This window comes from Equus quagga, chromosome 4, assembly GCF_021613505.1.
Source record: "Equus quagga isolate Etosha38 chromosome 4, UCLA_HA_Equagga_1.0, whole genome shotgun sequence".
Taxonomy (NCBI): Eukaryota; Metazoa; Chordata; class Mammalia; order Perissodactyla; family Equidae; genus Equus; species Equus quagga.
The window spans coordinates 110,564,550-110,592,456 of NC_060270.1; the positions used below are offsets into that span (position 1 = coordinate 110,564,550).

Genomic DNA, 27,907 nt, shown 5'->3' on the forward strand with positions numbered 1-27,907 from the left:
TCCCGAGCAGCTCCAAGGCAAAGCCACCACCAACCCCTTCCACTCACTCCCCACAGGCCATAGAGGCCAGACCAGAACAGTCAACAAGACTTCACTAAACCTCAGAGATCATCCAGGGAATAGACACAGAATATCACGTTCAGCCAATCTACTCTTGAGTTGTGGCTGACAACCTCAGTTGCGGCCCCCTACAGCTTTCCTCCCTGGCTAACCCCCCAGCCTGACTCTGCCTAGCAGAGGCAGTAACCCAATGTCACCTCCAGGCATCCCAAAGTCCAGGCCCAAAAGGGTGAGGTCAAGAGAGAGGTGGGAATTCCCTCTCCCACCTTCCTGAGCCCCATGTTCCAGTGCTAGTTTCCTGTCTAAGGACAGTACAGAGGGCCACCTTCTTCAGGGGAGACCTGAGCCTCTACCCACAGAGGCCTTGCTCTCTGCCCTCAACAGATCAAGTACATAATAACACCAAACCAAAAGCCTAGTGTCTGCTCTGGATGTACAGGGACACACCTGGCACCAGGGGAGCAAGGCAGAGATCCTCTCCATCCGGCATAACTGATGGGTGCCCAGCCAGCCTGCAAAAGGACACCTGCAGCTGCAGGCTGCTCATGGCTTCTCAAAGCACGCCATTCCATTTATGAGCAACCTAACTATCAGACAGTCTTTGAACCCCCAGAGAGTATATGCAAAACTTCTGTGTAAAGGCATATGTGCCTTTTTCTGGGGAGAACGTACATCAGATTCTCAATGCAGATACATATCCTGGAATGAAATTAGGCCTGTAAAGATATCACGGCTGATATTAAGGATTTCTGGGCTGAAGAAATCCAGACATGAGTCAGGTGACAACCACTCATTGGCTTTCCCCCCTCAGATCTGCTTCCAGCTAAGAACGGGGAGGAGCAAACTGTGCAGTTCCTACTGGAGGTGGTGGACATACTCCTCAACTATGTCCGCAAGACATTCGATCGCTCCACCAAGGTGCTGGACTTCCATCACCCACACCAGCTGCTGGAAGGCATGGAGGGCTTCAACTTGGAGCTCTCTGACCACCCCGAGTCCTTGGAGCAGATCCTGGTGGACTGCAGAGACACCCTGAAGTACGGGGTCCGTACAGGTAAGGGTGAGAGCCAGGTGGACGTGGAGTGGGAACCTCGCCCTCCATCGCACCCTTGCCAGTTGGGAGGATATCAAACTCATGTAGAAGGAGAAACACAAACCCTGGTGAGGGAAGGCAGCAAAGTGCTCAGTGACCATAGAGCGACCTTGGGCAGCGACATTTGGTGGAAGACTCCAACCGTGGCGAAAGCCCGTCATCATTTATTGTTGTAAAAGCAGATTTAAAAGATATAGATAAATGGTCCTATTTCAAGTTTTGTGTAAAGAGTTTTCATTCTTGGTTTTAGGCTATTCACAACCTAAAGAGCAGAGCGACCCATCCCCTACTTCTTTTCTCGCTTCCATTTTCATGCCTATGTCATTCTGATAAATCCTACTCTTGCCTGTCCCTGAAACTGGAGAGAATTGTGCCCCTTTCCCTCCCTTCCTGTATTAGTTTCCTGGGCCTGCCATAACTAATTACCACAAACTGGGTGAGTTGAAACAACAGAAATTTATTCTCACAATTCTGGAAGCTGGAAGTTCCAAATCAAGGTGCCTTCAGGGCCATGTTGTCTCCAAAGACTCTCGGAGAGGATCCATCATTCTCTCTTCCAACTTTTGGTGGTCGAGGGTATTGCTTGGCATTCCCTGGCTAGATGCAACCCTCAATCTCTGCCTTCACTTTCACATGGCATTCTTCCTGTGTATGTGTCCAAGTTCCTCTCTTCTTATAAAGACACCAGTCTGGATTAGGGCCCATCCTAATCCGATATGGCCTTGTCTTAACTTGATTACATCTGCATAGACCCTATTTCCAAATATAGTCACTCACAGGAAGCAGGGGTTAACACTTGAACATATCTTTTTGAGGGACACAGTTCAACCCTCAACACCTTCTATTGGCTACACTGAAAATTACACAAGTACACGTCCTTCACATTCTACTCCGACCTCTGGAGTTTAGACACCCTGAGTCACCAACTCCCATCTCCAAAAGGGAGCCCTTGAGGATGCCCTTCTGCCTCCTACTCATGTTACAGGAACCCTCTCTAATCAGCAATCCTGACCAAAGTGGTTACTTTCCAGTTGCCTCAAGGTCTAGGACTTTTTGGATCTATGGCTGGCTGTTTCTAGCCTAGGAGGGAAGCAGTGGTTTCTTCTCCCTACTCGTTTTCCCCCATGCAACCTGGCTTTCTTGAGCTCTTGAGCAGACAGATCTACAGTAATTGGCATTTCATGGCATAGTTGCCACTACAGGGAAACCCCTGAGGCCACAAGTGGTTGCTCCTTGTTCTTTCTGTCTCCCTCTGCTTTATTATCGCTCTCACTCTTCCTAGTCATTTGACGATAAGTCTGGGGAGGTTGGTGGTAATAGAGCTGAATAAGGCTACTGGATATCAAAAACAAGTGTTGTAATGAAATAATGAGGCTGGCCCAAGAGGCATTTTTAAATAAGGAATCCCAAACAGCTTTTGAGGTCTGCCAACACCAGTGGAATAAGTGTAGCTTCCTTAAATAACTGCAGAACGGACAAGACAATTATATTGCAGACTGATTTTTAGAGAAAAGCACACTCATCAATTTAGTTACATCACATCTTGGTCTGACGGCTAACCTATTCCTGATGGAGATCAATTAGTGTTATTTGGCTGGATAAAAAAGAGTCAGAATTCTCCATGTGTGTTTTAGCTTGACTTGCTATGGTCCAGTGTTTTTTATTTTGTCAGGTCACTCTACACACACTTTCTCAGAGAAATGAGACCACATATTTTTATCATTTAAGCCTAGAAAAATACATAGATTTGTTATAATAGTTACTCATATTGCCTACAACTGAAGCATCACATGATCAGAGAAGCATGGACTCTTATTGGTCCAGTGTATGAATCCACTTAGACACATAGCCTGCAGCCATCCATCCTTGTTCTTCAGAGCAGCTTCTGGGAGCAGATATTTGCATTTATGGAGTTCATAATCTTCCTTCTGCTGCATCTCAGGGTGTGGACCCTGGCAAAGTGTACTGTTGCTGCCAGGTGAAGGCACAGCTCCTGGTTCCTGGTCTGTAATTTAGATGTAGACTCCAGAGCAATAGGGTAAACCTTGCAGGTAGCTGCACACAGTGGAAGATTGTTTTTAGAAAAAGGATATTAATGCTCAGCCAAAATAATGAATTGAGTTTTAATTGTGAAAACATACTGATCTGGGTACAGCTTGTGAAGGGATGATGATGGCATTTGGAAATTTATCTACAAATTAACAAAAGACTTCTGAAAAAGGAACCAGTATGTATAGATTCTCCAAGAACTGAGACAGATACTAGTCAGCCCTCAGCCACAGTAGATGTGCCAACTTTCTTGGTTTTTCTTTTTTTAATGGAAAATTTTAAACTTAAAACAAAGGTAGAATAGTATAATGAACCCTATATACCCAACACCCAGCTTCAGCTGTTATCGACTCCTGCCAGTTTTGTTTCACCTGTACCCCCACCCTCTTCCTCTTCTATATTAGATGGAAGCAAATCCCCCACATATTATTTCATCTATAAATATTCTTTATCCTCAAGAACTCTTTAAAATATAAATAACCACAATATCATTGTTACATCCAAAAAATCCAAAATTTACAGTTCTTTAGTATCAGATATTCAGTCAGTGTTCAAATTTCCAATGGTCTCATGAATGTCATAAATGTTTTGTTTTATTTTGTTATAATTCAAGTCAGAATCCAAATAAGTCCTTCACATTGCAATTGCTTGGTATGTCCCTTAATCAATAGATTTCCCCCTCCATCTCTCTTGTTTTTCCTTGAAGTTTATTTGTTGAAAAACTTTACTTTGAAAAATAACTGTGTCGGTCTCCCCATGCCTGACTTTAGGCCATGTGCTGCTCAGTACCACTTCTATCATCTGTTATTTTCGTTGCATATAGAGAGTTGAAATTGAATTTAAAGTAGGTCGTCTTGTTACTTGATAGAAATTCTGGCACAGCATAAGATTTGGGGGGGAGGGCATAAGGCTGTAGCTGTAAGATAAAAGTAAGGTTTTGGACAACTCATGTCTTTTATATTTTAATGGCCAAAGAGATACTGTTTCCCTTTTATTTGAGGGCATTTGTGTCAGTCTGTCTGTCTATCTGTTGTCTCTGCTATGCTACATAGTTTTGATTCATTGTCAAATGGTGTGATCAGATTTATTTATGATTCAGTCCTGTCTTAAAATGTAATGTTTGTTGTTAAAAGTTTTCAAATGGGTATTGCATATATTTTTTAATGGATTTCAACAAAATCAGTTATGTTGCAGGAGATCTCATAGATTATATTGGCACTGAGCAAAGTGGAGTAAAATGGGCTAACTTAATCTATTTAGAGTAGTCTACATAAATTTCTGGAATATGGTCCCATGCGTACACTAAGCTTACTGTTTATACTTCTTTCATTTTTTTCCTGAAGATTAGTAGTATTTTTTGATGACTCTTGAGATGCAAGGATTGTTTTATTCTGATCTAGGAAGTCACAGTCCGGATGTCCTGAATGAGTCCCCCTCACATCTGGGGAAGAAGAGACATTCTCAGAGAGGGTGCTTAGACCAGGAACGTTCAAACACTAGCTCTCTAACAGTTATTTCAGAGGCAAAAGCAATTTCCACTGGAAACACAGCAGTCAGCATATCTTTCTAACACCAGTTCTGTGTCTCACAACCCTAGATAATCTATTGCATTGATGCCTCCATGACAGCTGAGCCAAGCTTGCTGATGTGGGGTTGAGTTTTCCTGTGAACGCCAAGTTGGCCAAAACTTGGCAACAATCCTGAATTTGCTGAGAACAAAGCCTGTTAAAGCACACTTTGTGTTGCAAATGGCTTTAGAGTTATATGGTAATAACAATTATTTTATCAACAACTCAACTAGTGAATGAGGCTGTGTCTGCCCCTGTTTCACAGAGGAGATGCCAGGTCATCTCAGCAATAAATTTAGTTTAACAATCACCTGACTATATATGGGCAAAACACCACCAATGCTTGACATCATATTTGACTGACACAGAGACCCAGAGAGTGATGGCACGCCCTCAGCATCAGCATTAGAGCTGACGCTTTCCCCAGGCTTGGTGTAGTCCACAGAGCCACGGACCCTCTCTGAGGCCCACAGCCTCTCCTCTGTCAGTAATCTGTCAGTAAACCTTGCTTTGCGGATTAAATCCTTGGGATGTTAAATTAAAAGCTGAAACATTTATGGGGAAAATCAGGACCACCACCTCCTGATTTGTAATTAAAAAAATAAATACAGCAGAGGAGTTCTTCTGGAAATCAACAAATAAGATACTGGAAAAATTATTAGTTTCATGATATTGGATTTTCTTTTTTCAATGTAAAAGCATTATGGGGCCAGTCCTGGTGGCCTAGTGGTTAAGTTCGGCACGCTCTGCTTTGGCAGCCTGGGTTCGGTTCCAGGCGTGGACCAACATCAGTCATCTGTCAGTGGCCATGCTGTCGCAGCGGCTCACATACAAAAAGAGGAAAATGGGCAACAGATGTTAGCACAGGGCGAATCTTCTTCAGCAAAAAGAGGAAGATCGGCAATAGATATTAGCTCAGGGTGACTCTTCCTCAGAAAAAAAAGAATTTTTGGGAAAAAAAAAAAGCCTTATGCTTTAGAAACATATAAGACTGGGGGACATCATTAAGTTTGGAATAGGATGGGCCAACCTACCATTCCTTCTCTGATATTCGTGGGCAGCCCTATGAGACAGATCATTGGGATAGAGGCCCCATCAATGTGGCCAGTCTTTTACTTTGAAGATAGCTTGAAAAATCTGGTTTTGCCTTAATGCTTGCCTGTTACTTGTCTCTCTAGGTCATCCTCGATTTTTCAATCAGCTCTCCACTGGATTGGATATCATTGGTTTAGCCGGCGAATGGCTGACATCAACTGCCAATACCAATATGTGAGTTTCACATATTATTTTCATATAAGCAACCATGATGTATGATTATGCCTTGTTGCTTTAAAAGTCCAATTCTGATGGTTTTATAATCATTTTATTACACTTGCCCCAGTCATCTTTTCTCTTAATATCTTTTGGGTTTATCACAGTTCTGATTTAATAGTAAATACTCGATAAACTATTTTTAATTGAATAATGCAATTTAATAAGATCATGGTCATGAAAAATAACAACTCTAGCTTTCAAAATTTAGTGTGAAATTCCATGTTAAAAGACTCCATATCTCTTAATGATGTATCTGAAGAGGTCATGTTTCGGACTATGATCTTGGTCCATTTTCGCATCTAAGAGTGTTGGTCCTTATCATTTAAGTCATATTTCCTTCCTAGTTAAAACTTCTATAAAGCCACAAGCCAATCTGATCAGCCTATTGCTTAGCTAAAAATTCTGAAACAGAATTCAGCTGGCAGTGATACAGTATATATTCCTTTCAAAATAACTGATTGTTTTTCTGAATTTGACATTTTTTGCTGTCCTTGTTTGAATAGGTAAAGACTTCATTTGTTTCTAAGTTTTTGTAAATTTATATGAAACTGACTCTAAGGTCCTGGTGGGTGCAAGTACTAGCTGGGTAGTCTTCTTGCAATCACCCCACAGTTTCTTCTGCATAGCCATGCCCTCTTTGAAGACAAAGACAGGTCACAAGTTGATGGAGGGTCGTCATAGCCTACTGAGTCCTGTCTTTTCCTCTCAACACTATGATAATGTTTTACACCCAGATGATGGCACCATGTTCTATTAAAGCATCCAGAGGAAAATAATGAAACAAGTTTCTACAATAATTTTCAAATGGCTACATAAGAATTCTATGGATTTTAGTCACTGTGGAAATATTTAGAAAATAACCATTCACTTTTTAAGTTCATGGTAAAGTAGATTTGAAAAATGAGTTTAGGGGAAAGGGTGGTATTGTTTAAAATGAGAAATTCCATTTGACATCAAGATAGAATGTAAGTCACTGAAGTTCAAGGTATTCTGTTTTTCTTAAACAAACTACTACCAGCCACAAAACCTGAAAGGACACTTTAAAATTATATTTTGGCTCATGGATGTTCCAAAGCTATTTAGTGCTGTGACTCTCAATACTTAACTACATTTGGAAAAGTTTCTATTAATTAAAGATTCCTGCTTTGTTTGCTAATTTAAAACAACAATGACAAATTTTTAAAAGCGAATGTGACAAGTGAAGCCTTTAGTGCTAAAAGGCATAAAGGATTCAATTGATTGAAAACAAAAATGGTTTTCATGCTCCCTGCTTGCAAGTCATGGTTAACTTCACGGCATGTCCGTGTTGGAGCACCAAGTGTGCAAAGGGCCAAGAGGAATTGGGGTCAAAGATACAATTGCCTGTATGGCTTCCTCAAACAAAAAACTCTGCTTTGCAATCTTTACTGTAGTATGATTTATGAGATAAAAATAGCAAGCACAGACATCATAACATACTCATTATAACTTCAAAAAAGACACTAATGCTGAGTTGAAGCATCTCACCCCAAGGAACTATTTTAATTAGAGTGTACAGCTATTTTAAAAGCTTAACTATTTGGAAAATAAATGAGAAAAATAGAGTAAAAGGCACATATCCATTAAGGCCCAAGTACCCCTATTAATATAGGCACTGAATTCACCCATTGTCTTTAAGTGTGTATTCTGTAGGCCTCTCAGCTGCGATTTCCTAATATATATAGCCCAATCTCCAGATGAATAAAAGGAACTCACCCCTTTGAATCATTTATGACCTGATATTCTCTTAAAAGTCTTTTTTCAACCAGAGAAATCTCACAAATTCTCTTTTTTTTTTTGTATATGTTCATAAAATCAAAGTCCTTCATTCTTCTCTTACCTCAGCTCAGCCATGAAACACTAAAATATGTCCCAGCCATCTGAGGTCAAGGCCAGTCCAACTAAATGGCACATAGTAATTGCAGCTGTACTGAATAGTGGATATTTATAAAATATGATCCGATTCCAACAGATCGATAGAGAAGGTTATTTAAAATAGTGAAATAGTTCCTGTCAGTGCTAGAGACAAGGCATTGTCTGAAGAAGTAATAACTATTATCTAGAAATTGTTCTAAGCCGGTTCCCCTGGAAGATCATGAAATGTGGCAGCACTGTCAGGAGTTTATGCAGAAATTTGCTCCCTTGTGACAGTTCCTTCTCGAACTGGGAACAGTGTTCAAAATAAGTCTGCGAAAGAGGGGCAAAAGGATCTTTCTCTGGCAAAGTGGATCTAATTAGTGATATACTCATTTTTTTGAACTGTACCATCATTGAGTTTGGGTAGCACTGGTAATAGAGAATAGTAACTACATGCCTCAGTGTAGTCTTTTTAAAAGAACTATCCAATATCCTAATTCAAGTGGCAAAGTGTGAGTATCCGTTAGAATAGAAAGAACACTTATGTTCATGCTTTTATACCTGCCTGTGCATATAGCTTCGAGATGTGCTCGTCCAAGCAAGGACCCAGTGAAGATCCAAAGAAAACTTTACAAATGTGTGGTTGTCCACAGCACGTACAGCTCTTTTTTTTCCAAAACAGGGCCACCAAGTACAACTGTGCAAGTTGAGCAGTGCCCAACTGTAAACAATAGCCTGCCCTCAAGCTCCTAGTGATAATACATAATCTTAATGGCAAGATCTATCACAGCCCTTTGTTCTGAGGTTATGATTTCAAGTATCTAGTGCTTTATTTTCATAGAAATTACACAGGAGGAATTTTATATGGGAGCTATCAGTCATTTTATACTACTAGGCAGGTTGTTAGAGAGGAACCTGCAGTGAACAGGTCTCATTTGTCATAGAAAAGCAGCTGTGATGTAAATGACTTGGAATTCTGACTCTGAAACATACTAACTGTGAGATCTTAGAACAAAGCATGGAATTTCTCTGAACCTCAGTTTCTTCTTCAGGAAAATGGGGGAGTAATAATATCCATCCTATAGAGTGATTCTGAAGACTAGAAAAGGCACCAGTCTTAACTGCCCAATATATGCAAGGTGCCATGCACACACCTAGGAAAGACAGCCCCCCCCCCACACAACAGGTCACTGTCGCCATTCATACCCATCCCTTTGGCCCCCAGCTCTTTTTTCTGTCTCTCCTCATCTCTGGATACCAGAGGGGTTCACTAAGTTCCTTTTAAGGCAAAGATGGACCACCTGCCACATCTGTAAGGCAGGGAAATCTAAAAGGAGTGTCAACATCGAAAATTATTTCTTTCTCTCATTAAAGAAGTTCCCAGTTTGGCAGTCACCAAGGATCTAGGTTCCTTGTGCCTTTCTGATCCATATTGTGGCACACGGCTTTCATCCTCAGAGTCACCTCATGGTGCAGGCTAGCTGCTGGAGCTCCAACCATCACTTATGTGTTCTAGAACTCAGGAAGGAGGGAGGGAGGAGGAATTGGTAGAGAAAGGGAGTAAGGAAAGAAGAAAGGAAGGGAGGGGAGGAAGGGTGGGTGGGCAAAAGGGGAATACACTCTTTCCTTCTAAAGAAACCATCTCAGTAGCTCCACACAACGTTTTCCATAGCATCCTTTAGTGAGAACTTAGTCCCATGGCCACACCTGGGGAGGGAAGCTGGAAAATGCAGTCTTTGATCTGGGTAAATTGCAACTCTAAATAAAATTGAATGAAGCAAGGGAAAAATGATATTGGTTAGCAACCAGCAGACTCCGCTGTAAGAGAAACACAGCTTCTTAATTAATTTGCCTTAGTTCAGAGTGAATCCCACTGGGAAGGTGAGTTGAACCACTAAAAAAGGGCTGACTCACTACCCTACTCAGCATAAAGAGAGGCTCAGAACTCTCCTAGTGTCATTCCATGAGTGTCACCATCCTGCTATTTTATACCCTTACTTCTAATCCCATGTTCTTGGTTCTTATGCTTCACCTCAGAGCTTTTTGCAGGTTTCATTTCTTGTTCTCTGATTTTGAAACATCATCTTCTGCTCTGGCTTTAGTATTTAACCAGCTTCTTCTGAATCCATATTTGGCCTTTGATCGCTTGACTTTATCTGCTTTCTTCTGTCATTTAGGGAAAGGGTACCTAACTTAGAGTTCAGGTTGCAATAGGAGAATCTCCTACAATTGTATACAAAATGATGTGCATATCCTCATTTTCTTCCTGGAGAGAGGGACTATAGCTTTCCTAAGATTCCCACAGGCGTCTCTGACCCCAGTTAAGAACCACTGCTCTAGAGTGAACTTCAAGGCCTTCTATAAGACTTTGGGTGCAGGCAGACTCTCAGTTGTAAACATATTCTAGGATGGGAAGGCAGGGTCAGAGAAGCGTCATGAACAGGGAACACCATGTTAGCCCGTTTGTCAGACCTGGCTGAGGATCAACAGTTATGGACCAATCTGCCAGCTTCCAGAAGAGGTTGTCAGGACTAAGACCATGAATTGGGATAAGCTTGGTATTAGCTGTGAGATAACTAGTCTTTCAAACCCAGGCAGAGTCTGTCAAACAGAATGCACCAAGGTCAAGAATAAGATGCTGAATTCATCCTAGTAAGCTTCCGCCTCAAGGTTGAGAATGGTGTCTTATAACATCTTTGTCTCCTCAGTACGTAAGATGCCATTTGACAGGGAATAGTCACTCAGTAAGTATTTGTTGAACAGAACTGAAAGAAAGGTTTAGGAATTGGGTGCCTGGTACAGATAAGGAAATTGAAATAGATGAGATCAGATAGTCTCGTGATCAAACTCTCGAGACTCTTCCTCCTAATCCTGAGAGTAATGCTCATATTCTGGTCCTTAGACAGGATCAATAATTCATGCAAACCTGGGGCCCAAATTGATTCAAATCATGATGTGGACCAAGCCCCTGGCCTTTCAGTTCCATCCCTTCACCCTTCCCCATGTGGTTCCTGCCTGGCATCTAACACTGACTTGACTCCAACTCAGCTTCCATCCAATCCTTGATAAGGTTTTGATATTACGGTGTATGATTCCATTTGTTCCTTGCCTTAACCCAGAGAGCCTTCTCATTGGGTGTTGTGCAGTTCCAGCACACACACTGCCACCAGTTCCTCTTCACCACACAAACATTTTTGGCATTCCAACATTTCCAAAAATCAGTGACACTTTTGATAACACATTTGTTCAAGAATGGTTAGAAGCACATCATGAGTTTGCCTCTTGGTACACTCAGCAGCACAGGCTAAACCAGGAATCCTTCTCTTCTTCTTCCTTTATCAGGCCATCAGACATGAGGGAGTGTTGGTTGCTACGGTGATGGGGCTCAGAGCAGAACCAAAGCATGATTGTGACCTCCAGAGGTGATGGTAACTGAACACATGATTTCCAAGGGTCTTTCTCCTAAATTTCAAGGGTCCAAGGAAAATGAACATATTCTTTTTGGAAACAAAACTCTTCTACCAACAGATATATCCTGAGGATCCTCCAGGATCTCTTTGTCCTCTTTTACCCCTATGTGATTAATTTGATTGCTTTTTTTCTCCATGATTAAAACTTAGTAGCTTCACCTGTGTCTTATGTACAACAATTGTTATCTCATCCTTGCAAATAGATTTTCAAATTATCAAGGCAGCAAGAATTGCCATTTGTCCTCAGCACTGGCATTCAGCCCAAACACCCTAATCAATGATAAAGTCTCCCCATATCACTCAGGTGAGTCAATCTAGGAATCTCTCTTCAGCAAGCATGGTCTGAACCAAGCCCACAGACTCTAATGCTTAAGAAGACCGAGCGAAAAGAAGAAAGGCAAAGAGCCTCAGAGTCAGTAAATAGCTTTTTGTTTTCTGGCTTAATTTTCTATGGATGGACCTTCTTTGATTTCTCTTAAGCCCTATCCTTGGTACTACGATCTTGTTTCAATGACTAGTCTACCAGACTGTGCTTCTGTTTTGAATTGCTTTGAGAAGAACATGGCTTGCTACCTTTAAATCAGTTCGTTAGAAGAAAAAGCTAACCTACCAGGATATCTGATGCCCACCGTTGGCTGTGTATGCCAGTTGACCATTGTCTTGATATTTATAATTGTAATTAGAAAATCATCACTTATAATTATTCTTGACAGATATTGACTTCAGAGAATTACAGAAACATAGCTGTCTTTGGGGATTATCAGTAGAAAAACCATGTAGATAATTATATTGAGATCTTTAAAACCTGGGTCAATATTTCCAATTACCTTCACAGTTAGCTTTCGGATGTTTACAGTGTTTTTAAAAGATAGACTTTGGCTCTGGATTTTATAGATTGTATAAAACAGGTTTTTTTAAAATGCTGCAAACCAATTTTATGTAGAACTTAGAATATATTTTTTCAATTAATATTGGAATTGTCCTACAGTCTTAGAGGTGAAAGGGACCCATAAAAATCATTTTCTTTCCCTCTGTTTCTCTGGGTGGACGACACCTATGACATTCCATTCAGATAAGAATCTATTTTTTTGGTGGAGAATCACCAGGCAGGGACTTCCACCACCTCTCTCGGTAACCCAGGCTGGTTTCTGACATTTTGTGATTGGTAACTTAATGCATTTCCAGGAAATGAATTGTTTTAGTGGTTTTGAACAATTTTTTTTAGAACCCAAATACAAATACTCAACCAATCATGTGTGTTCCCCAAATAAGTGGTTTGATTTCTTTATTTTCATTCTTTTTCTCACCACGTTTTCAGGTTTACATATGAAATTGCACCAGTGTTTGTTCTCATGGAGCAAATAACACTTAAGAAGATGAGAGAGATAGTTGGATGGTCAAGTAAAGATGGTGATGGGATATTTTCTCCTGGTAGGTTTCTGTTCTCTTTCCCTGACTCTCCTCAAGGTTTGTAGTATGGATTCTTGGGACTCCTGAGAACACTAAACATGAAGAATAATGACCTTAAAATATATTTCTCAATACTTCTGCCTTCCTGTCTTTGTCAGGGTGAAGGCTAGCAAGAGTGCCAGATTCTCTGTGTCCCAACCAACAAAGGCTGTGCCTAAATCTGTACAAACTAACAAAGGCTTGACCTAAGTCATGCTAAACAACTCTGACCTGTTAACAGTAGTTTGATTAAGCTGGGGATCAGTGAATCAAGATTATCAATTGACTGAGTGATTTGATCAGAATAGTATATCTACTTTGAATCTCTAGTTCGATGTAGATACAATAAGAATCTTTAAAACAAAGACAGATATTCTTGGAAGTAGGAAGGAGTTTGGGATGGCATCAGAGACAGTGTGATCGTGTACAAGGGGAAGAGAAGAAATAAGAATTGCAATTGTCCAGGCAATACAAGCTAACCATGAATTTGCCTGTTTAATTGCCAAGTGATTGATGCAAAAGTGATTAGTTTGTATGGGCCAGAAATAACTAATTACCTCAGTTCTCCTTGCATCTTTATTTGAGTAAGCATGAGTTTGGATTTATTTTAATAAACTTTGAGGTCTCTTAAATGAGTCAGCTCAGTTGGGCTGTTCTTTGAGGAGAGTATCCAGGCAATGTCACAGTTTCCTTCTGTAGGCTCCATTACTCTCTCTCTTTCTCTGTCTTTCTGACTCAGAGAACAGATTCATCTTTGTTCAGTAAATAGACTGAACAGAAAGTGGAAGCAGGAAGGTTGTAATTCACCCATCTCTTTGCAGCCACTGCTGCTGCCACCTCTTAGATTTCTGTGTAGGCTTCAGGTGGGATGGACGCTGGAGTAGGTGAATCAGCCAAATTGCCTAGATGGTTTTGGTAATGAGTATGATTATTTGTATTCCCAGGGCAAAGGGTCCAGAGGGAAGCCCTGGCAATAGGGAAGCCAGCAAACCCTTTCGGGATAGTGTCCTTCCCCTCTCTGACCTCCCTTGTTTCTTGAGACACCAGGTCATATTTTGTTGTTAGAAACAATAATGAGGGAGCCTCAACACTTCCCAATGTGTCTGCTTGCTGATAGGGGGAGCTATATCCAACATGTACAGCATCATGGCTGCTCGATACAAGTACTTCCCGGAAGTTAAGACAAAGGGCATGGCGGCGGTGCCCAAACTGGTCCTCTTCACCTCAGAACATGTGAGTTGGGTGCTCCTGTTCATGGATTGTGTTTTCCAAGAGACCATCTAACTTCTAACCTCAAGCCTCTGTTTGTTGCAGAGTCACTATTCCATAAAGAAAGCTGGGGCTGCACTTGGCTTTGGAACCGACAATGTGATTTTGATAAAGTGCAATGAAAGGTAGGCAGGAGAGAGTGAATATTAGGTTCTTGATGTATTAAATGTGTTCATCTGTTAAATTTGTTTTATTGTGCTTAAGGACTGACTCAGTACAGTGTGCCAAGCTGCTAATGGTCTGTTGAGAATATCCTATTAAATTACTTTTTTGCTGCTGCTAAAGTTTTTTTTATGTGCAATTTCATTGGTTCTTCATTTTAATTTCTCTCCTTTTATAATAATTACAGGGGGAAAATAATTCCAGCTGATTTACAGGCAAAAATTCTTGAAGCCAAGCAAAAGGTATGTACTCTATGGTGCATCTAGACTCTAGTGAATACAAATTTTTAGAAATAACTTCTTTCTGCCCTAGACAATAAAAGTCTTTGATAATATAAGAGATAATTTTATTGTGTTTCTAAAATTCTATTCTCAGGTGTTTGCTTGCTTCCAACTTATGAGATGGTTTGGCTTTAAAGCTGTATCTATACAATGCCAACTTTTTTTTTCAAAAATGAAAAATTCGGTTATTAAACCACTTGTCCTATCTTCATTGTGCCAAATGATTAGTTTGATGTACTTCAATAAATCCACTACCGAGCATGATGAAGATACAATCTAATTGTTTTCACTTGCTACTTGTTAGGTATGATCTTATTTTAAGAAATATCATTTTAGCTTAGGGTTCTGTTTAGCAAAGTGCTTCCATGCCCTGGCAGATGGCCCATGATGCTTGGTGAATCCAGCCCCAATAAATTCTATTAAAACAAAAAAATCTCATAGAACAGATTTATCCACAAGACACTGCCAGGTAGCTGTCAGGCCATTTACCAACTCATTGTTTTGGTTACATTCTTGTACCTCCTCCTCTGACGGTTGTTGTTTGCTGGGGTCTCAGTAGAGGAGATGGATGGAAATGTCACCAGGACTGAGCAAGGAGCGTAGGTGGAGCTGAGTATCAAAAAAACCCCTGGGACTCATAGATTTCCCCGAGCCTGTCTTAGCCCTATCACTCCCCTTCCTCATTTACTTCTTGTTCACATCAAAATTTTACCACGTCCACTACTAGTGAATGTTTCAGCTTTCACAGTATATAGACATGTTTTAAATAACCAAACAATGCTTCAGTATAAATATTACATCAATACACTTAGAAAAACCCAGCTTCTCAAACGTACAATACCTAGATGACATTCAGAGCTACCTGCCCATCGCTCCAAACACTTCTTATTACTCTTTCCTGCTTTATTATTTGCCGTAGAACTTACCACTGTCAAACATACTGTATATTTGGCTTATTTAATTTTGTTTATTGTCTGTCACTCCCCACGAGAATGTAAATCTTCGCCAGTTCTGCTCACTGCTGTATTCCAGCATCTATAAGGCCTGGCACCTAAACGTCACTCAAAACATAGTTGTTGAGTAAATGAATGAATGAGTGAATGAACCAACGAAGAATGTCCTCAGATAGAGTATCTGATGCCACACCAACTTAGCTGATGTCTGTTAGAAATAAATGCTACTACAATTCTTCTACTTCAAGTGGAAAGGAGGAAGGCTAATAAGGCTAATCAGCCTGTCTCTCTTCCCTTCTAGGGATACGTTCCTCTTTATGTCAATGCAACTGCTGGCACAACTGTTTATGGGGCTTTTGATCCGATACAGGAGATTGCAGATATATGCGAGAAATATAACCTCTGGCTGCACGTCGATGTAAGTGCTATAACTCACAGCGCGAACCAGTCCACTCGGTGGGGTGGAAGCACCTCTGCTTTATGATTTGCCTCCAGCTTCTCCCAATGCCCCAACCGGCTCTCCCTCCACACCACATTAGTCCCAATCTTCTCTGGCCCCCAGCTGGCCATTCGTGACGGGGCCACACCTCGGGCCTGTACGTCCTCTGGGACTCATCCAGTTTCTTACTGGCCAATTGCTGTCTACTGTGGTTCCTGCTAGAATATGGTCGCCATCACCTTTCCAGGAAACTTTTGTCTGGACAAATGGCTACAGAGTTAAATATAACTGATTTCAGAGGGGAAAAAAAATATAAGATACAACGAACATAGAGAAAGTGGCCATGAATCTGAACACTCAGGTATCTGCCTTCAGTCCAGCCATCTGTGACACTTTTCTGGAGAAGAAAAAAAAAATGTATCCGGTACATGTAGGAAAAATAAGGTGGTACGTGGAAGGTGTTATCAACTAAGATTTAGTGCCAAATTTTCCCAGGAACACAAAAGGTACATTTTCACATGTGTGGCTGGGTTTCACATATGTGGTGTGTTTTTCCTTTGTCTCTCTCCGTTCTCTTATGGATATAACTTCTCACAAGGGGAAAATGGGGTAACCTGCCCTGCTGTTGAACAAATGACTAACAAAGGCTGTTCTCGTGTCCCATGGCATCCCAAGCTATTCAGTTGACATGCATCAGGGTACCCAGAAAAATGTCATGCTGTTGCAGGAGCTGCTGTGGGACCTCCAAGCCCAGCTGCTGCTTTCTGAGTTTTTCAGGAGCCCTTAGAAATCTACCCTGGGGAGAGTCAGATGGCAGGCTCCGGTCCTTCATGTCACTTCCAGAGCCTCCTGGGGGAGCTCAGGGAGTGTGTCTGGCTTTCCAGAGTGCTTTGGGCCGTGGGTCTTAGCACCGTAGGCTCAAACCTGATTTACCTGTATCACTCACACAGCTACTGTAACACTAACCTGGAGGAACTTTTGAAGAGGAAATGACAAATGGTGACTATTTACAACTGCCACTGGTTGAACAATCAGTGTGGGTTCCTTTTGTCGGAGAGGCTTATGTTTTTCACTGTTTACGCTCTCTCTCATGTTTTACTAGAGGTGTGCAGTGACTGGTTTCGGATTCTTAAACGTCGTCGCTCCCCCTCCCTCTCCTTTCTCTGCCCCACAGGCTGCCTGGGGCGGTGGGCTACTCATGTCCAGGAAGCACCGCCATAAGCTCAGTGGCATAGAAAGGTAAGGGCTGAGCTCCGGGCCTCCTTCCATTCAGGCCATCAAACATGCTGCACTGCGGGGTCTGTGATGTCCCTGCCTGGATTCCACATATCTTATTTCAATCTGATTAAGCCCATTTTAGTTCAATAGGCATTTATTGAGCACTTATTGTATACTAGGCACTGGGAAATCAAAACTGAATGGTTTCCCAGTCAAATGAGGCCTCACCTCAATGAGTTCACAATTTAGAAAGACAAGTGAACAGTTGCACACAATGTGATGAGCGCGACAATAGGTGTTATCGCTAGGTGCCCAGGTGGGAGAGGAGAGAGACTAAGCAGTGCAGGGATCTGGAGGCAAAAGGAGGGTTTGCCAATGGTGTAGGAAGGGGCAGTGATTCATTTCACTCTGCTTTCTCATTCGGCTCACTGCTGGGAAAGGGGGCAGACCCTCAGCTCACCTAACTTACTTATTTTCTTATTCATCGTTCAAGTTCAGTGGGTGTTCTAAGCCAAATAGGATTTTGACCTGACTCCCAAATATTGGTCCAAAAGGAACTCACATTGATTTGTTTATTCACTCAGCAAATATTTGCTGAGCACCTACCATGATCCAGGCAGGCATGGATGGGAGTGCTCAGTTACCTGCCTTCAGTCCAGCCATCTGGGGCACTTTTCTAAAAAGTGTGTATCCAGTACATGAATCAACCAAGAGATTTACCCTCCTGAAGCTTACATGCCAGTGGGCTAGATGTCCATGAATAAAGAGATGTTTAATCTGGTCACAGTAGAGAAAAATAAGACCGGGTTAGATAACAGTGAGTGACAAGGCATGCTATTTGAGACAGGGTGGTCAGAGGCTTTTCTGAGAAGGTGACATTTCAGCAGATACTGGAATAAAGGGAGACAGGAAGCAAGGATATAAGGAAGAGTATTCCAGGTGGTGGGAAGGGCAAGTGCAAAGGCCCTGAGGCAGGACTGTTCTTGACAAGTTAGAGGACCATCAAAGCGCCGGTGTGGCTGGAGCAAAGTGAGTGGTAAGAGCAGACTGAGGTTGGAGAGGTGGACGGGAAGCAGGCATCAGGGAAAGCACACCAGTGGCTTCTCACATCAAGGACTCTGGCTTGAGTTTTTGTTCCATCTGCTGTGCTTCTTCCGTTCAGGGTCAGTGTTGAAAAGCCAGTGTCAAAGTGAGTAGGACTGACTCTTTGAAGCAGTTATATGACTTTATAACTTGGAGGATAACATACTAAGTTTAGATGAGCCAGTGCAACTGCAAACAAATTTCTCAGGCAATTTTCATTTTCCATCTTTAAGTCTAGGAAAATGTGAAACATTTTGCACTAGCCTTTTTCTTTTCTAACATATTAAAGTACATATGTCTTTTGAATGAAATTGAATCCATAGTATGTTTCATTATTTTCCATTTGTAGCAGCAAAGAATCATTTACTTCAGACCTTTACGACGTTTAGAAAACCATTTTCTTTAAGATAGTTTATGATATCTAAATATAACTTTTTAAAGACCCAGTGATGAAAGCTATGAGAAAATTGGTTAAATCCACTACCTTTCAAATATGTCTTGACGCTGATGCTTTTTAATGGGATAAGCATTTGTTCGACTTTTCTTATAACTTTTCACAGGTCTCTTTCACAAAGCTTTTCTCTATTAGGCACTTAGGGGAAATGCACTTCAGGCCTTTCTCTCTTCTCGTTGAAACACAGAGCACACCCTATAGTCACTAAATTATTTTCCCTCTATAGGACCTACGCAAGATGAAGAGGTTAAAAATTCACAGCAAGGATTTAGCTCCAGGGAGAGCAGAGGCAGCATAATTCTGAACCAATTGCTATGTCTGGGGAAAACATCCTTCATAGGTATTAAAGCGCAGAGTCCAGCTGTGGGCCAGGCCATTGGGAAGGAGTCTGTAAACTACTGAAGCAACTTACCCCAGTCTTAATCATCATATATTACACTTAGTTGTTTCCGTAACATCCTAGCTAGTATGCTCCTTAACCATTTAATTGTGTCTGACAGAGTGATGTGGTTGCTAGGAGACCATCTCGTTAAGCTATCATTGCAGCCTAAAAACTGGCAACATCATGTTCATTTAGCATGTAAACAATGCTGCTAAGTAGTCAAAGTCTAGAAGTGTCCAACTGATCCTTGCGTTTAGGTGTCACTCTTCACACTACCTCATAAGTAGGTAGGTCAGCATCACCAGCCCATTTTATACATAAGAACAGGAAGATAGAAAGAAGCTGAAGTCTGTTGCCTAGAGGGAGGCAGGCTGGTGGAGAGGTTCTGAGCACTGGCTTTGCAGTTAGTTCCCCTGGACTTGAATCTTGGCTCCAACACTTCCAGCTGTGTGACTTTGGGTGCTGTATTTAACTCTTTTGTGCCTCAGTTTCTCCATCTAAAATAGAGGTGATAATAGTCCCTACATCATACAATTGTTGTGAGAATTAAGTATTCCAGGCACAGTTATTAGCATTCTGTATTTATTAATTCCTTTTATCCTTTATTCAATTCTGTGAGTAGACATTATTCTCCCCATTTTACAGATGGAAAACTGAGGCACAGGGGAGTTATGTAACTTGCCCAAGCTAGCAAATGTCAGAGCTAGGATTCAGACTTGGCCAGTCTGGCTTCAAAGCCTGAGTTCTTAACCATGACACCATTCTGACGTACTGCCTATAAATCTCTCAGAACAATAGGACACATAATAAGTTCTTCATAAATATTATCTATTATCAGTAGCAGTTAGTTCGAAGAGTCTGTCTGCAACTTAGTACCCTAAGACTGCCTGCAAAATATTTGTTTACTACTTAATTAGCCAATTTAGGGGACTAAGCATCAAAAATGTGTACTGACTTGAGTTGTGATGGGTGTTTTCCTCAAGAGGACAGTTGTCTCTTGCTGACTCGTGTACCTTCTCCTCAGACTATCACGTGCTTCTTTCAGGGCCGACTCAGTCACCTGGAACCCTCACAAGATGATGGGCGTGCTGTTGCAGTGCTCTGCCATCCTCGTCAAGGAAAAGGTCTGTACTCCCTCCAAAGATGAGCTGGCGGCCTGCACATCCTTTAGAAGGCATGAGGAGAGCAAAGCGTGGGGTCTTTTACAGTACTTGTGGACGAACTCACAAGATTGACAGCCCACTGAGCCTGCCACTGCTGTTCTTTCTTGGCCTTATCTGTTAGCCTTCAGCTAGCCCAGTGCCTCCTCTTGGCCTCTGCTCTCTACTGCCCTTCCTCCTTGTTCAGTGCCCAGGCCCTCTCAGTGACAGAAATGATAAGGACACTACTTCATTTCCCATTCCTTCATGTTAGTACAAACAAAAGTGAGAGCCATTGGGTGAGCTACCAATTCTCACGTCAGTGAGGACACAAAGTGGTCACTGGAACATACTTCAAGTTCTTAGCATGATTTTTGGTCCCAAGAGCTGAAATAAACTAGGCGGAACATCAACTACAAATGTCAACTTAGGACAACGAGGAATGTTGACCAAAAAGCTTCTGTAAGTGAATTAGTGGTTTATCTCCTCCTTTAAGCGTCCAATAATAGGACCCTGCCCTCGAAAGCACTGTGCTCCAGTAAAAGTTTTGCACACTGAGGCATTCCCAAAAAGTCTGTCTCCAGCCTGTAGGAGACACTTCTTTACTCCTCTCCTTACTCCACTTCTAAGTAGAGTGACTGTTTATTTCATAGGAGACCCTGGAAAAGACTGGAAGGCTTTTTAGGGGGAGGTTTAGGTGAGGAAAATTCTTGACAGCATGAGACTATCCCACCCACTGAAAAGTTTGTATCCACAACCCCTGCCCACTGGGGAAATGCCATAGCACTTCTCAGTCTTTGAAACAACCTGAGATACCCAAACACATTCCCAAATGTCCCGAGGGGGACAGTGGGGCCCTTGTTGTAGGCGTCTGAGACAAAAGATCGTTTTCTAATCAAGGTGACAGAGGGAAAGGGGCAAAGGTTTTTCCAGGGATGGTTTTAGAGGTAGGACATCAGAGCAAGTGCAAGGCTTCCTAAAGACGTTAGAAGAAAGGTTGCACGTGCCCCGAGTCCAGCCAGCCCTGTTTCAAAGCCATCCACATGTCCGACCTGTGGATACGGATGCACAATTGTCTTGATTTTCATGATAGGGTATACTCCAAGGATGCAACCAGATGTGTGCAGGATACCTCTTCCAGCCAGACAAGCAGTATGATGTCTCCTACGACACTGGGGACAAGGCAATTCAGTGTGGCCGCCATGTGGACATTTTCAAGTTCTGGCTGATGTGGAAAGCAAAGGTATGAAGGAGAGAATTCAGGAAATAGAGCAGAAATGTAATTTGCACAGGCTGCCTAGCAAAAGAGAGGCAAAGATATATCACAGACAATTCGCTATCTGTAATCAATATCTAGAGAATTGAGTTAACTGTATTTTCTTTGTTTGCAAATGAAATCACTTTGTTCCTTATATCAAGTTCTCCTTCCCTCCGTTCAATCTCTTCCATTTGAATTAGCATGAAATTTTTTTATAACTTTCTCTTATAAGAACTAAAAATTATGCCAAGATAAGGACTTCCACAGCAATCCTTAGGGATGCTGAAATTATTTAGTGCAGATGTAGAGAAAGAGATAAAGATAAAATTACTGCATTATTCTGTGCAGAACCCTGAATTCCTTTATAAAGCCACGAATCATGGGATATACATGAAAGTTTTAAGTTCTATTTAAAATAATGGCTTTGCCATTATTTGTACTTTATACACTATTCTGGAAAATGTATACTTTATTCTGAGAAATCCTGCTGCTCGACTGAAGCACGATGTGTCTGCATCCATCAGTCTTTCAGGTTGCATTTCTGTGTCTAGAAAAAAAGCAAACTATTGGAATTTCCCCAAAAATATGGGTGAGGAAGAGGATTACCATTTGCCTACTTGTTTCAAAAGTATTTTTATGCAATCAAGTAAAGGTGGTTTTGATTTCATAGCTTTATAATATCACTACTGTAAGTTAATTTTAATAATTTCCGTGTTTAAGATTGGGCCTACCTAATACCAAAATGACAAGGCTTTCCAGAGAAATATCTAGTCAAATATTTCTTCTGTAGGAAGAATTTGATGGATTATTAGGTTTTTTCTCATTAAATCATTTTATCTTAATATAGAAATAGTCTCAATTTGATCTCTACCCCAAAGTAATTGGACGTATTTTAAGCATATAAGGAGCTGTAATTGCAACAAGAGAATAAGCCCTATCATTTAGAAACATAAAAGCCACGTGGTCTGTCTCAGCAATTTGAGTCTTGGTTTTGCCTAGCCATAACGTCTTGAACCATCTGCCGGAAGTTTGGCTCATAGTGAATTCGTTGCTGAGGTGGGATCCTGGTGCGAGCTTCATTCCCAAGCAGAAAGTGGACTGGCCAGGGTGTGTGCTTAGCAGTGCCTGCTGCTTTGCCAGTGTTGGACTTTGCCCAGGCCCATTCGCCATCCACAAGCCAGCCTTGTGCATCTGCTCTCCTTGTTAACACCGACCCACTCAACCACCCCCACACTGCTGTTATTAATCAGCCATGCTGGCTTTTGAAACTCATGCTCAACCAGTTTGTCAATAGTTGGAGCTATTGCAATCTCAGGGCATGTACCGAGACCAGTGGCTTCCCCATCTTCCTGCCTGCCTGTCACCAAAAAGGGATGATACACAGTTGTGTGGAAGATAGCCTGCCTGGGAGTGTGGGGGACATGTTTGGCCAGGACTCACCGCTTATGAAGGTGGGTTCTGAAGTAGTGTTTCTCAGACTACCTGTGGGGAAGAACCAGTCAGGGTTTTTTAACCTATTATACACCAAGACAATAAAGATGAATTGCTAAACAAATGAAATTAAAAACCATACAAAGTACAAACACCAATTTTTTAAATTAGATTCAGTAGACATAAAGTTACTCTGTCAGTTGATATAAACGTTTCTGATTGATTCCTCTCAATTTCTGTACTCATCCTGTCATGAGCTAGTTACAGTCTGTAGAGTAGCCTCGGTCCATAAATAATACTTTGAGTAGCACTGTCCTAAAGCAAACCAGAAATAGGCTTCAGGTCCAGGCCATGAATAACCAGCAGGAAGCTAAAAGTCCTATTGAGAATAACTGCCCAGAGACTAGAGTGCCTTCAAAAGAGAGTTGGCACACTTGCTTTTATTGCAGGTAGAAGAAGCTGTACACATTCAATTAGATGGTTCTTCCTAACCATCTCCAAGAATACCCATGTATATCTCCGATAGACAAGGACAGCATAGCCTTTTCAAATGCCCGTCTCAGGGAAATGCAACCTCTCACCAACAAACATGACTTCTTTTTTAAAACAGGGGACAGTGGGATTTGAAAATCAGATCAACAAATGCTTGGAACTGGCTGAATACCTCTATGCTAAGATTAAAAACAGAGAAGAATTTGAGATGGTTTTTGATGGTGAGGTGAGTTGTCATCACAGACTATATGTACAGAATTTCTGGAAAATCTATTAAGGGAAGCTCTTGAAGCCAAATTTTCTCACGTTTGCCAGGAGCTGTTTCTGAGTTTTCATTCTTATGCTCTCTTCATTGAATTCCCTCTGGGTCCATGAACTTTTCTCCCCGTAGCATGGGGATGACTTTTCCTCCTCTAAAATGGTGTAGCACATGGCCAGCATTTTGCAGACAAGAGGTCTTTCTTTGGCAGGTCGGAAGCCTTTATCATTCTTTATCATAAGAATGTGTCTCTTATTATTGTGTTGAACCTCCATGATAAAGAGTTTCTCAGTTCCAAGAAGCTTCTAGAATGAGTGCATCCTTGTGTCCCAAGACTGGCTCTAAAATGAAGTTCTATTTCACATAGATTCATTAGGAGGAGAGCAAGATAAAAATGTCTCTGCCCTTAGTTCATATCCACATTGCGCACAGTGAAGTACTTGTCATACCACTATTGACTGAATGTCTGCTGTGTGCCTTGCCCCATGCCAAGAGCTAGTTTATACAGTAATGACCCAAACAGATACTGTCTATGCCCTAATGGAGCTTGCCTTTGGATAAAGAAAGTTGAAATAGGAGCCAGTGTTGAATAAAAGAAAATCCACTCACAACCTCGTATAATATAACACCACCTACATTCAACTTAGTACATTTATCAGGCAACCTAAACTATTAAGAACACACTGGAGAGTTAGCAAATGAGCAAGAGCACTGAGCAGTTCAAATCAATCATACAGTATTCATGCATTTTACCCACAGGACCTCACTCTGATCATTTATACTATTTTAAACATCCTACTGGGAGATTAAAAACAAATGTGATATCTCAAGCCAGTTAGAGGCAGGCACAGTGATGGCAAACAGCGACTAGGAAGGAAGCTGAATAACTCCAGCAAGAATACAGAAGAACTCAGAATCATAGGAGTCTTTAGAGCAGGGCACTAACCAGTTCTGGGCATTTCAGTAAGCCCTGTCTTATGGTTTAGAACCAGTATTAATGTTCATTATGGTAATCCTGAGCCATCAAGAAAAGATTCAGCATCAATATAATAAACTCAATAAAATATTCGGTATCAATAAAATAAACTATGTTTCAAGCATGTTCTATTTATGAGGCACTGCAAAATGGCAAGATGGATAATACCCTTTTTTCTAAAACTACCCAAATAAAATTATTTTTTAACATTTAAATATTTGAAGGTGGTAACTTTGGTCATCTAGAAAATTGGTTATGGGAAACAGCTCTCTTGCCAGACATGATTGGATAAACTGGGCCTTGTTCTCGCTAGTATAGAAGTATCATTGCCTTCAAGATGGACGTGAAGCTTTGTGTGTGTGTGTGTCTGAGAGACTTCCACCAAGGGTGCATAGGGGTTTGGAAGAAGCTTTCTCTCAAGTTCTCATAATTTTCCATTTTGTTTGTATGTTTGCTTGTTTGTGAAAATCTCTGCAGCCTGAGCATACAAACGTCTGTTTCTGGTATATTCCACAAAGCCTCAGGGGCGTTCCGGATAGCCCTGAGCGACGGGAAAAACTCCACAGGGTATGGAATCTCTCCTTGTCTCGTCTAACCCTCTGCACTTTCTCTTGCTGGTCAGAATGTCCTCACTCCAATGTGTTTTTCTAACAGGGGAGAAATAAAAAATAAAGACTTGGGGTGGTAGGGAGCCATCTTGTTGTAGTCTTCTTGGGTCTGGATTGTCCCCCTTGCGGTAGTTCAGATACAATGGGAGCCTCTAAAAGATGTACCCCTGTCTTGGGTTTGTTTTCTTCATTAAAGCAGCTGTATGCAGGGCAACTGAGTAATATGCATGTTTCTAGGAACATTCCATATTAAACTGTGTTAAAATATCTTTTACTAAGTTCAGGTCTACTCTAATGCTGATTCATCCTAGTTGTTGATTTCTATATCTAGTTTACATATTATTTATAGTTGTTGGTATTATATTTAATTTATATAATATTTCATTCATCTAACCATTCAACAAAAATTTGTGGAGCACAGTCTATGTGCCAGGCAGTATCCTGGGCTCCACATTATACCGAAGCCCTCATTTGTGTTGTTGCCCATGAGAGTTTTTTGGTTTTGTTTTTTATTTTATTACCATTGTTCCATGACTGACTTTCCAAATTCAGTCGCACACTACTTTCTGAGGGAACATACGATTGAGTAGTCTTTAATAGTCGTTAGATATTAGTCACTGAAGAAGCCTAGACATAAACTATTTCTTTGCGTTTGTGTCAGTGTAAATATAAATAGTAAAAAGCAAATTGCTCTTTTCTCCAACCAAGAAATGGCTTGCCTTGTTAAAAAGAGAGGGGTGTTAATATCAGTCTTCAGTCTTGTTTTGTGTTTCCTATCACAAGGTGGCTCCCAAAATTAAAGCCCTGATGATGGAGTCTGGCACGACCATGGTTGGCTACCAGCCTCAGGGGGACAAGGCCAACTTCTTCCGGATGGTCATCTCAAACCCAGCTGCTACCCAGTCTGATATCGACTTCCTCATCGAGGAGATAGAAAGACTGGGCCAGGATCTGTAATTGTCCTCTGTAGAACATGAGTTTATGCGAATTCCCTTTCCCCTCTGACACTCTAGAACAACCTCCGTAAGTTACTGAAACACACAGGCCATTTCATTGAGGGAAAATATAATATCTTGAAGAATACTGTTAAACCCTTACTTAAGCTTGTTATAGTTAGCAGGAAATAACGTTCTTTTTAAAAAGTTGCACATTAGGAACACAGTATATATGTACAGTTATATATACCTCTCTCTATATATACACATATGTACGTATAGTGAGTGTGGCTTAGTAATAGATCACAGCATGTCTCCTACTCCAAGAGAATTAACTTTAACACCTTCAGCAGTTACTGAGGGACCAAACATGCTGCAAACCAGCTTGCCCAACAACCCAGGAAAGATGTTTTTCAAAATATCAGGTTGTCGGGACCAAGGGAAATGCTGTTGGCAGGAGGTGACCTTGTCGTCAGTGTTTCTTCCACCTGAAGTGATGATGGATGAGAAAAAGCACCACTAGATGACAAGAGTCCTGCCCTCCCTATTTGTATCCTGTTAGGGGAAACTAGTAGCAGAGTCATTGTTACAGGTGTATTATTGCTGTATTTTTAGAGATTAATTTGTGTAGATTGTGTCCATTTCTGTTGTCTGACCTTGGGGGGAGGGGAAGAACACATGTATGACTTCAATAACTGTTTAATTGTAGGTAAATGAAATATTTGCTTATTTATATTCAGAGATTTACCATGTTAAAGAGGCATCTTGTATTTTCTTCCCATTTGTAATGTATCTTATTTATATATTAATGCAGTAAGTTCTGAAAACTGTTTATGGTATTTTCGTGCATTTGTGAGCCAAAGAGAAAAGATTAAAATTAGTGAGACTTGTATTTATATTAGAGTGCCCTTAAAATAATGATTTAAGCATAAATTTACTGTCTGTAAGAGAATTCTGATACTGTACATAGAGTTGTATGTATGGAAATCCCATTACCTAAATAGCATCTGCTCTTCTATTACCCTCTCTGGCTGTATGTCTGATGTTCTCTTATGCTTTTCTAGTAACTGTTGGATAATAACTAGATTTCCTGTAATTTTGTAGTAGTTCATGACCAATCCCTGTGACTCGCTTAGCTCAAACCTAAGGCAACGTTTCCGAAGACCTTCCGAAGATCTCAGAAAAATTGACCAGGCTCACAACTGTTTTTTGAAGAAAGGAAATTCACACTGTGCATTTTAGAGTATGCAAGAAGAATATAAATAAATAAAAATATTCTCCATGGAGAATTCGAAGAAAATTTTCCTTGCAGTTTGTGTTTTATGCAGGAAGAGAGGGTTCCAATTTACAATGACTTGGATCACCCATTCAGTTTCTACTAGCCAACTTTAAATGATGCTCAGTATCCTTATTAAGCTGGGACTCAGCCCACTGTCATAGGTTCCCGAACCCCTTATCTATAAAATCATTTAATTGCAATTAAATAAAATTTGCAGTTCAAACCTGGAGAAAGAAAAGCCATCACTGTTTCTCATTTTCCTATTTGCATCATGGTGTTCCATTCATTCAGTCATTCAACAAATGTTTCCTTCCTCTGCAGCAGGCACTGTTCTAGGTACCAGGGTTACAGTGGTGTGAGTGGCAGACAAATTTTGCTTCGAGGAGAGATCTTACATCATTTGGTGTCTGT

At 41.1% G+C, this 27,907-nt stretch overlaps 1 protein-coding gene across 1 annotated transcript in view; it reads left to right on the plus strand.

Moving 5' to 3' along the window:
* Window positions 1–26,239, plus strand: part of GAD1 (glutamate decarboxylase 1) — a 36,159-nt gene extending 9,920 nt beyond the window's left edge. Inside the window, exons 4-16 of the mRNA XM_046659363.1 lie at window positions 872–1,114; window positions 5,949–6,039; window positions 12,748–12,860; window positions 13,996–14,111; window positions 14,193–14,272; window positions 14,497–14,551; window positions 15,845–15,961; window positions 17,157–17,221; window positions 20,165–20,243; window positions 21,352–21,501; window positions 23,558–23,665; window positions 25,152–25,241; window positions 26,066–26,239. Coding sequence (XP_046515319.1) covers window positions 872–1,114; window positions 5,949–6,039; window positions 12,748–12,860; window positions 13,996–14,111; window positions 14,193–14,272; window positions 14,497–14,551; window positions 15,845–15,961; window positions 17,157–17,221; window positions 20,165–20,243; window positions 21,352–21,501; window positions 23,558–23,665; window positions 25,152–25,241; window positions 26,066–26,239 — 1,481 coding nt within the window. The remainder of the gene's footprint in view (window positions 1–871; window positions 1,115–5,948; window positions 6,040–12,747; window positions 12,861–13,995; window positions 14,112–14,192; window positions 14,273–14,496; window positions 14,552–15,844; window positions 15,962–17,156; window positions 17,222–20,164; window positions 20,244–21,351; window positions 21,502–23,557; window positions 23,666–25,151; window positions 25,242–26,065) is intronic.
* The last annotated feature ends 1,668 nt before the right edge of the window (window positions 26,240–27,907 follow it).